The sequence below is a fragment of the Rutidosis leptorrhynchoides genome, chromosome 1 (assembly GCF_046630445.1).
Source record: "Rutidosis leptorrhynchoides isolate AG116_Rl617_1_P2 chromosome 1, CSIRO_AGI_Rlap_v1, whole genome shotgun sequence".
NCBI classification, from domain to species: Eukaryota; Viridiplantae; Streptophyta; class Magnoliopsida; order Asterales; family Asteraceae; genus Rutidosis; species Rutidosis leptorrhynchoides.
The window spans coordinates 657346231-657356946 of NC_092333.1; the positions used below are offsets into that span (position 1 = coordinate 657346231).

The following is a 10716-nucleotide window of genomic DNA, read 5'->3' on the forward strand; positions in this document are numbered from 1 at the left end:
TGGTTAGGTGGTGATTTGATGTGTATATACCAATAGTAAATACGTATAGAAGCTTGGTATGATACGAGTACAAATACTCTAGGTATACGTATAGAAATTTTGTGAAAAATGGAATGAGGATTCAAATATAGCTATCTTTTGTGAATACACTTATATGATTTTATGTATTTAAGTTCTTAAAAGTGATTAAATACATTACTTATACAATATATGTATAAACATTATATGTCTTAAGTATTTATGTCAAATAACGTTACGTATAGTTATCGTTTTGAAAACTTAAGTTAGTAGTTTCAAAATACACATATAACTTGTTGTTATTAATATAAAATGAGGTATTAAAACATTCCTTAATCATGTTAAATATGTATATATACATATATATACACAAACGTATAATTATCATATATTGTATGGTTCGTGATATCATCGGTCAAACTAGACGGTCAAACGTTGTGTAAAACTCTTTTCGGAAATATAAGTCTCAACAATTTGGATTACTTATCATGTTGGTAAGGTTTAATTTATGTAAATATCAATCTTATAAGTATGGAACGATCGAAAAAGTGCGGGTCGTTACAAGCTAACTGTTAATTCCTTATTACATTTTATTTATCGCAATTTATTTATCGCAATTTTAATTCTCGCAATTTTAATTATCGTCATTTAATTTCTGTTATTTATTTTACGCACTTTATTTATCGTCATTTAAATACTGTTATTTACGCATTTTAAATATCGGAACACGTATACAATGTTTTGACATATCATATTAACATCATCTATATATATTATTTGGAATAACCGTAAGTCACTCTATATCGCGGTAATGCTCGAGTTAGCATATAAAGGGTCGAGGTTGATTCTAAAATAATATATATACTTTGAGTTGTGATCGAGTCTGAGACATGTATACAATGGGTCACGATACGTATTAATTAATTCGATTATTATATATTAAACTATATATAAATTATTGAATTACTAACTGTGGACTACTAACCTTGGACAATTAAAATGAATTAAAATATTGATTATAACATATGAAACTAAATATTTTCTCAAGTTTGCCACTTAATTTCATCTTAAACCTCATTTGTATCTTGATGATTACAGTCTGTGTTCAAACCTTTCATGATCCTTGAAAACACCTCAATCGAGAGGATGAACCAACCGCACTTCATCTATGGAAGGAAAGATTTATGCATATAGTTATGCACCTGAAAAACTCTCAGAAACTGAGTAAACGTTTAACACGTAGCTGTGCTAATTCCTTTAGCGTTATTATTACCGAAAATAACTTTGCAACTCCTGTTCGAGATAGCCATTTTGTCACAGCTCCAGCAAGTCAACTTCGACTTTTCGTTCGAAACAACCTTATTATAACCTTGATATATATGCTTGCTCTTTTATTGTTACTGGAGAACCTTTTATATTCCACCATAGTACCAGCAACCTCGTTGCTCCTTAGCTTAAATCTCTCCGACAAATCACTATATTTATCTATTGAGATCCTATCATGAACTCATCTGTATCTTGTAATGATAATTACCATACTAAACACCGGGAATTATCAATCATTATTCTCAAATTTCACAGCGATTATACGTCAACAATTATATATATATATATATATATATATATATATATATATATATATATATATATATATATATATATATATATATATATATATATATATATATATATATATATATATAATGTCTATCTTCTGGACTTATGAACGTCAATTCTGAATTTCTGAAAAGCACTCTAGCTTACAAATCAGGTCTATGAGTTTTGAAAAAGCTGATGAAGCAGCGAAAACTGAAGACTGTTTTAACAGTCAAAAATTTGATGATAAAGAATAACATGTTGGCAAAGCTCAGAAAAAGAGAAGGTTTGGAACTGAAAAACGGATTGAGCAGATCATGAAGGAGGCTGTGGACAAATCACAAAGACTAAACCTGTCTTCAAAGAATCCAAATGATTCAGTGTCTGCTGAAGTCATCAACGAATACCTTGCTCCTGACTCTAAACCTTTACGGATAAATCTTCATCATCATCCATCGATGTTAGAAATTCTAAGATATCATCATATCTTTCATTATAAATATCCTCGATATTTCTGAAGATATTTTCATAACTATTCTTATCTGAAATAATTCATCTCTTCGCGCTATTAGCTTTACATCATAAAAGAAACTGTTTTAGTTTCTAAATTCAGAAAGAAAAAAAATTTGAACTTAAAATACGAATGTTATTGAAGTAGTGTTGGGAACTGAAGCATGAATTAGTATAATATAATGACACTTGATCAACGTGATTATATTACAGTAAGTCATGATGAGTTTCTAATGAAACGTGATGATTCACAGACTATAACGTCAGCATGTGCCATGTTACACGACTCTTACATTCTACCTAATCTCCAAACATATCGAGAACATATTTTCTTGATAGTTATATCTTTTCTCTTGAATTCTGGTAATATAGCCAAACAAGATCGTGCTATTACAATTTCTATCTTAAAACATTAGTCGTGTTCATTCGAAACTTCATACCTACGAATTCTGGAACATTATTCGTTTGACTTAAAGTCGGGAAGAGAAAATAAAAGTATGGAACTCCAAAATATAAAGGAAACGAAGAGGGTGGATTTATAGTGAAATATCAGACAAAGCAATCGAGACAGATCATCGCATTTAACCAAAGAGGATTCTAATTTCCTTAATTACCGAAGAATCAAATCTTATTACGAAGATTTTCTTTTAAATCCCTTGAATTCCGAAAATCGACCGTGACTCATAAACCCACTAACACCATCGGCCATAACCATAACCGTATCACCACACCTATGAAACCATATGAACTAACTGCTGCTACAAATGTTTCTGTGATCATTTTCTGTTGAACCCACTTCGTTTTGTTACTTATGTTACCATTCGAAGAATGTACAACATCTTTAAACCGAACACTTCACCACCTTTGCTTATTTAATAACCTACTCGCCACCTTCAACATCACTATGAACACCTTCACCACCATACTGCTACTATGCTGCCGTCCTTGCCGCTGTAAACCACCAAAATCGTCACTATGATCCTTCCTACTGCAGCTGCCACTTCACCACCTTCATCCACCACCATACCACCACCTTGGTACTTTTCTTTATTCTTTTTCTTTTATTCTCTTCGTTCTTGTGCAACTAATAAAAATCAACAACCAAACTACAACTTGGGCTGCTGCTGTTTGAATTTCCTGTTTATGACCGACCATCAAAACAACCACTCGATCACCATTAAACTGTTAATCACTACTGCTGCTGCACCGTATCATTTCTGTTCGACAAACCACCCTTAATTACCTAGTACCTGCTACTCTTTACTGCTGTAGCAGCGGTATATTTTTTTTATATCTGTGAAAGTAACAAAACAGCATGGATGATGTTACATCGTGGTGTTATGGGGGACGATTAAATAAAGATGTTGATTCAAAAACAATCATGGTAAGCTGTGATGATTTAATTTACAGCAAACATGATAATGGAAAAAAAAGATGATAAAGGTAATTGGTGATGATGTAACTAGCGGCCGTATATTTTATTTATTTCAGACGAACCCCACTTGATAAATTAAAAAGGAAATCGATATATTACACTAGATATATTTGTGCTGTTATGTTAACGGACCATTTAAAGAATATATATAATCATTTTGGGCTTGATGGACCGAGAACTCGTTTTGATCTTGGACCGAGACTCATTTTCTTTGAACTTAAAACAATGATGACTATGGTAACGTGATATTGAATGATGATGATATGTATCGGGATATATAGATGGAAATGAAACCGTGTTATATAAATATCATGATGTTGAAATATTAAATTGATGACAATTATGGGACGATTAGGATAATGGAATGATAATCATGAAATGGGTTAAATGAAGAAGGTAGAAACAGAAAGTGGTTTAAAAGAATTTGTATGATATTAATAATAAGAAAGATCAGACAGAGGGATGGTTTAGGTGTTTGTGTTTAAGCAAGAGGTCGTGGGTTCGAGCCCGGACTGAGGCAGTTTTATAATTTTTTTTGGGAAGCTTACACTCTTAAGGTAGTATTCTAATTATTATTATTATAATTATAATAATTATTATTATCACACTAGTACTAATATTGATATTTTGATTATTATTATTATTATTATTATTATTATTATTATTATTATTATTATTATTATTATTATTATTATTATTATTATTATTATTATTATTATTATTATTATTATTATTATTCTTATATAAGTATTAATGTTATTAGTATTATTATTGTTAATATTATGATTCGTAATATGAGTATTATTAAGTATCATTTTTAAAATTATTATTATTATTATTATTATTATTATTATTATTATTATTATTATTATTATTATTATTATTATTATTATTATTATTATTATTATTATTATTAAAAACTATCATTTTTATTAGAAATCATTTTTTTTAACAATATTAGTATTATTATTTTTATCATTATTATTATTATTATTATTATTATTATTATTATTATTATTATTATTATTATTATTATTATTATCTTTAATAGTATTATCAATATCATTAAAAAGTATCATTATTATTAATATATTATTATTGGTAATATAAAAAAATATTTTAATGAAACACATAAGTTATAAAATGATCACTAATGAATACGTATATAAATTGTTCGATTACAATTATATGTGTTAATATATATATAAATGATATAGGTTCGTGAATCCGAGGTCAACCATGCATTGTTCAGTTCCGTCGTATGCATATCTTTACTACAAAATATCGTATTGTGAGTTTCATTTGCTCCCTTTTTAAATGCTTTTGCAATATATATTTTTGGGACTGAGAATACATGCGCTGCTTTTATAAATGTTTTACGAAATAGACACAAGTAATCGAAATTACATTCTATGGTTGGATTATCGAAATCGAATATCGTCCTTCAAGTCTGGTAATCTAAGAATTAGGAAAATGACCCCTAATTGACGCGAATCCTAAAGATAGATCTATTGGGCCTAACAACCCCCATTCATGTCTATGGATGGCTTTAGTACTTCGAGATTATTATTATACAGACGTCGATGTCTGTGGCGATATTCTATGCATTATGGTTAATGTCGGTTACCAGGTGTTCAATCCATATGAATGATTTTTATGAAGATGGCTATACGCATGTATGATGTTTATGAGAAATTGAAATATGAAATCTTGTAGTCTATTAAAATTATGGAAATGATTGATTACGATAAACATATGAACTCACCAACCTTTTTAGTTGACACTTTAAAGCATGTTTATTCTCAAGTATGAAAGAAATCTTCCGCTGTGCATTTGCTCATTTTAAGGATATTACATGGAGTCGTTAATGGCATATTTTTGACAGTACCTCGCAATGGGACCAAATGTTGATGACTTCGTCCAGATGGATTAGGACGGGTCGCTTCATCATCACGCTCATAGTGAGAGAACCATGAAAAGAAGCTCCCGAATCTAGAATCCAAGACTCCACTGAATGTTCAATACTACACAAAAGTACATCATATGTATCTTTCGCGGTCAAGTTGACACCTTTAGTTGAAGCATTCTTACAATTTCGTTGATAATGCCCTTTGATTGTAGCCCTAATAGCTTCACTACTGTCCTTACATGGATACCTCTTCTTAGACTTTCCCTTACCCTTCCTTTCCCCGCGATCAATTTTCTTACCGCGATTGTCGGTACTCAAAAAAGAATCGACCGATGATTCTCCTGAGTTTCTCCTACGAGTGTCTTCACCGAGAATCAAGTGCATAATTCATTCAAACGCTAGCTTAGTAGTTCAAATAGAGCTACTAACCGCGGTAACCGTACCCGCCCAACTTTTCGGTAATGATGAAAGCGATATTAGTACTTTTGGTTCATCATCAAACACAAGCTCTACCGATGCTAGCCTTGATATGATATTGTTGAACTCATTGATATGATCCGCTATACTCCTACTTTTCTTTATCTTCGTATTAAGCAATTGGCCCATAAAAAACACCTTATTTTTTCAACTCTACCACCGTTTATTGCATATTTAAAAAAAATTGCTCCTTTTTCTCTCCTTGTCAAATAGCCTCTGACTGCTTGAGTAGGTTGACCAATCCGGTCAATCTATCACAATTTGCGACGTGAAAAACCAACAAACAATATTCAATAATCAATAATAATATTGTAATCAAGGAAGAAAAAAAAAAAATCAAACACGTGTATCCTTGTCACACAAAATTCCACCACCCAGATGATCGATCTGTTGCGATTATTTGTCTGCTTGCTTATCTTTCATCCCGTACGTCGCTGTTACCGGTCAGACCCTTTGGTCGATTCATCCTCTTTCATAAATATCAAGGTTGGTTCATTAATACTACTTAACTCAGTTAAGTTATAACCACCGATACAATTCAATTCAATTCAATCAACTGATCATAACATAAATTTAAGCTTATACACATGGAAGTTGCGAGTTTCATGACAAGTAACAACACTAGTACTAGTAGTGTTAATTTTATCATGAATAACGAGAATTTGGGGGAAAGTCATAGTCAGGTGGTTCCGGTGACTCTGTTTGTTGCGGTACTCTGTTTGTGTTTAGTTGTTGGTCACTTGCTTGATGAATATCGTTGGGTCAATGAATCTATCACCGCCATCATCATCGTAAGCCCTATTTCTTCTATTTCTATTTCAATATCCTTCCTTCTTCTCTTTGTTTTGTACTGTACGTATAAGTTAATTAAGGTATATGATATACACTTAATCAAATGATACCAGTATATCTATTACTACTTTGTTTTATAGGATCATATAAATATAAATATAAATCCACTCACGAGTACATTAAAAAGTAACGATTTATATTTTAGCTAAATACGGAGTATAATTTATGTTAATTGTTAAATGACTTATTGCATATAATGATATAAGGATACACTCATTCATTTATCCCTTTATTCTGCTAAGTCTGATATTATCAAATATAAAGTTTTTATTTAGTGGTCTATCAATCTAGGATTTTATGTTTTATGTTCAATAATCTAATTCGTTTTTGAATAATGATATAGATGATATCAGTTGTAACCGATCCTCGTATCATAATAGGTGATTTTTCTTGTAATCAATAAGAAAACAGTTAAATTTTTACGATCCTAATGAATTAATATATTTGGAAAGGAAAACTTATCATTTTGTCAGTGATGTTTACACTATAATAAAATAATATAATGCAAGACTGTAAAAAATTAATTGTTATTTTGTGTCACACTTCCAAAAATTTTGACTTCACTACTGCATGGCATGTTGGTAATATTGTGGTTACAAGATTAACTTATTGTTAATGGTCACTACTTAATTATGGGGAGTGATCCAACCAATTTTTAGTCATACACAACCAAATATGCTTTATGATGTTGTACAGTACAACAGTGTAAAGTATGTTTGGTTGTATATGACTAAAAATTGGTTGTGTACGGATCATCACTCTTTAATTATAACTTGTTGACATTTACGTTGATTGACAATTACACATGAAAGTTGGAGGTTGAGCCCTTGTTTAGCAAACAGTAATTGTAACCTATTTTTGCAGGGTTGTGTAGTTGGAACAATAATATTGATAACAAGCAACTGGAAAAATTCACACTTGCTCAGGTTTAATGAAGAGCTCTTCTTCATTTATTTACTTCCGCCGATCATCTTCAACGCTGGGTACGTCTAGTAATTCATTCGTTCATCTATATAAATCTATATAGTTATATTTATTACCAAAACCAAAACGTATGCATACAGATTTCAGGTGAAAAAGAAGCAGTTCTTTCATAACTTTTTGCCCATTATGCTGTTTGGAGTTACTGGTGTTTTCATATCCACATCCATTGTTGCCACAGGTACGTAGGTACATACATACAGTCATACACTATAATTAAACAACTATCTATCGATTAATCAACAGTCTATAATATACTTTAGGTTGCTGGTTGCTGTTTCCAAGATTAGGCCTTAAGGGTTTGACTATCAGCGAATACCTTAGTAAGTATCGTCGTAACCTTCTAATAGTAGCTGTTTCAAACTGTCATATAATAAAAGTCACTAATTTTTAAAATTTATAATGTGATATATGTGTCACAGGTATAGGGACCATTTTCTCATCTACAGATACTGTATGTACATTACAGGTTAGTCTTCTTAATTATCTTCTTATCATCGTCATTATTCAAGAACAATCTTTTGAGCCCTATTCATCTATAGTTATTGATTAAGAATCTGTTATTTGAAGGTTTTAAATCAAGATGAGACTCCATTACTATACAGTCTAGTTTTTGGTGAAGGAGTTGTAAACGATGCAACATCCGTTGTTCTGTTCAATGCGGTTCGCAAGATTAATGCTAATACACTCGGTGTCAAGGCTGCTCTTCGAATATTTCTTGATTTCTTGTATTTATTCTTTACAAGCACTCTTCTTGGTGTTACGGTTCGTAATTTCTTCTCAACTTAATTGACTCAAATTTCCCGCAACCCCATTCACCCATTTATACTGTTTTCTGCAGGCTGGCCTTTTGGCATCATATATACTTAGAGGCTTGGGTTTTGGCAGGTTGAAAATTTTTCGTACATTCTATTCTATACAATGAAATGAAAGTGTAAGCGCTAAGGTTATCAATAATTATGTTCTCGTTGATGTGATAATTTAAACAGGCATTCAAGCGTTCGGGAAATTTCTTTGATGATTCTCATTGCATATTTGTCCTACATGTTGGCGGAGGTAGTTATTATGCTTACTGGCCTACGATTTCACCAAAACCTTTAGTTCTTCCGTAATTCACTCTTTTTTGGCTTTGTGCAGTTATTTGAACTCAGTGGCATTCTGACAGTGTTTTTTTCTGGAATTTTAATGTCACACTATGCATGGCATAATGTAACCGAAAGCTCAAGAATCACAACCAAGTAAGTGTGGTTCAACCTGTATACGTCTTATTAATAATTATTGTTCAATTTCTTGTAAATCTACGAGTAACTAAGGTGCTGTTTGTTTTTTACGATGTTTTTGTCTGAAGACCATATATGTGGAGAAGATGTGGTCTGAAGGTTTGTATGATGAATAATGAAGACAGTTTTTTTTTTATCTGCAAAATAACTTAATCATGTCTGCGACACTGCGGCACTAAGAGGCATATTTCTAATTTTGCGGACAAACTAAGATATTATTTTATCTTTATCTCAAAAAACAAACAGTTTGCACTAAAAAGGTCTACGAGCACGGACACATAAGATTTCCTATTATTTCAGGAATACTTTTGCAGCACTGTCTTTTATTGCAGAAACATTCATATTTCTGTATGTGGGAATGGATGCGTTGGATTACGAGAAGTGGAAAATGAGCATATTAAGGTACTAAAGATCTTTGTGACCTTTCAGAGCTTGAATATATTTTGGTTTCTCCGTTTTCATATTTATTTGCGTTTCATAAGAAAAAAAGAGAATTTATAGAAGAGTTTCATATTGCAGTTTTTGGACTTCAATGGAAATATACAGCACTGTAATGTTTTTAATTATGCTTGGGCGTGTTGCTTTTGTGTTTCCCCTTTCTCTTATTGCTAATTTCTTACATAAACGTCGCGAGACTTCATCAAAGATCACAGGAAAGCACCAGGTACTATATATGTCCCAAATGTAAAAACAATATAAATAAATACATAGTTACATCAATTTATAAAACTGTCACAAAGTTCATATTTTGAAGCTTGAAAACCGAGTTTATTGTATGGTTTAGGTAGTAATATGGTGGGCTGGTCTGATGAGAGGCGCTGTCTCTGTCGCTTTAGCATTCAAACAGGTAACGTCTTGTGACTTAATTTTAAGTTTTATAGATATGGATATCATATTCGTAACACTAGTGCAATAATAATAATTGGTTTTAATGTCTTTAATAGTTTACTCTTTCTGGTGTGACGCTTGATCCAATCAATGCCACAATGATCACCACTACTATTGTAATTGTGCTGTTTAGTACAATTGTAAGTACCTATTTCTACTTCTCATTTTTGTGAAATGGTTTAAGATATGAAATTTTACAAAGAGGGTCCTAATTGCAGGTATTTGGTTTCTTGACTAGACCACTTATTAGATATCTTCTTCCTCCTAACACAAGTAACAACAACGGTCCATCAAGAACAACGTCGCTCAAAGAAGATATGACACTTCCGTTACTTTCTTTTGAAGAATCGGCTTCTGAAAATCTCTCAAGAGCAAAAGAGAATATATCAATGCTAATGGAAAGGCCTGTTTACACAATCCATTCTTACTGGAGGAGGTTTGATGATACTTATATGCGACCTATTTTTGGCGGGCCGCGTAGCACTAACCTTTCGTAAGGGCACTAACCTTTCGTAAGGGAAAACCAAGTGCGCGATAATAATACTGCATGAAATGAATGACAAAAGATGGATCTGCCAGGGAACACGAAAAAGAATAAAAGATCCAAATTTCATAGAGGGTCAATTTTTTAAATGCTTTTTTTTATTTTATTTAAGAAATGCGGCTAAAGTGTAATGTGAGGCATTTGCATTCTATCAATGTAATGCTGAAGAGATCTACAGTAACACGAGTATAGAAACCAGGGCAATATATTTTATGACATAACATTT

At 31.6% G+C, this 10716-nt stretch overlaps 1 protein-coding gene across 1 annotated transcript; it reads left to right on the plus strand.

The window, feature by feature from the left end:
• The first annotated feature begins 6450 nt into the window (after positions 1-6450).
• LOC139850173 (sodium/hydrogen exchanger 4-like) lies at positions 6451-10443 on the plus strand. The gene is made up of 14 exons (XM_071839762.1): positions 6451-6736; positions 7662-7780; positions 7862-7959; positions 8042-8101; positions 8201-8247; positions 8349-8543; positions 8620-8666; positions 8768-8834; positions 8916-9016; positions 9359-9460; positions 9578-9722; positions 9843-9905; positions 10003-10086; positions 10165-10443. The coding sequence occupies exons 1-14, from the start codon at positions 6533-6535 to the stop codon at positions 10441-10443; spliced, it is 1611 nt and encodes a 536-aa protein (XP_071695863.1). The 5' UTR covers positions 6451-6532.
• Positions 10444-10716: the final 273 nt, after the last annotated feature.

Excerpts from the sequence above, each read along its gene's own strand:
- LOC139850173 (XM_071839762.1), top strand. The coding sequence starts at position 6,533 with ATGGAAGTTGCGAGTTTCATGACAAGTAACAACACTAGTACTAGTAGT. Across the intron at positions 8,248-8,348 it reads ATACTGTATGTACATTACAG|GTTTTAAATCAAGATGAGAC; the intron begins GTTAGTCTTCTT and ends TGTTATTTGAAG. Across the intron at positions 9,723-9,842 it reads AGATCACAGGAAAGCACCAG|GTAGTAATATGGTGGGCTGG; the intron begins GTACTATATATG and ends TGTATGGTTTAG.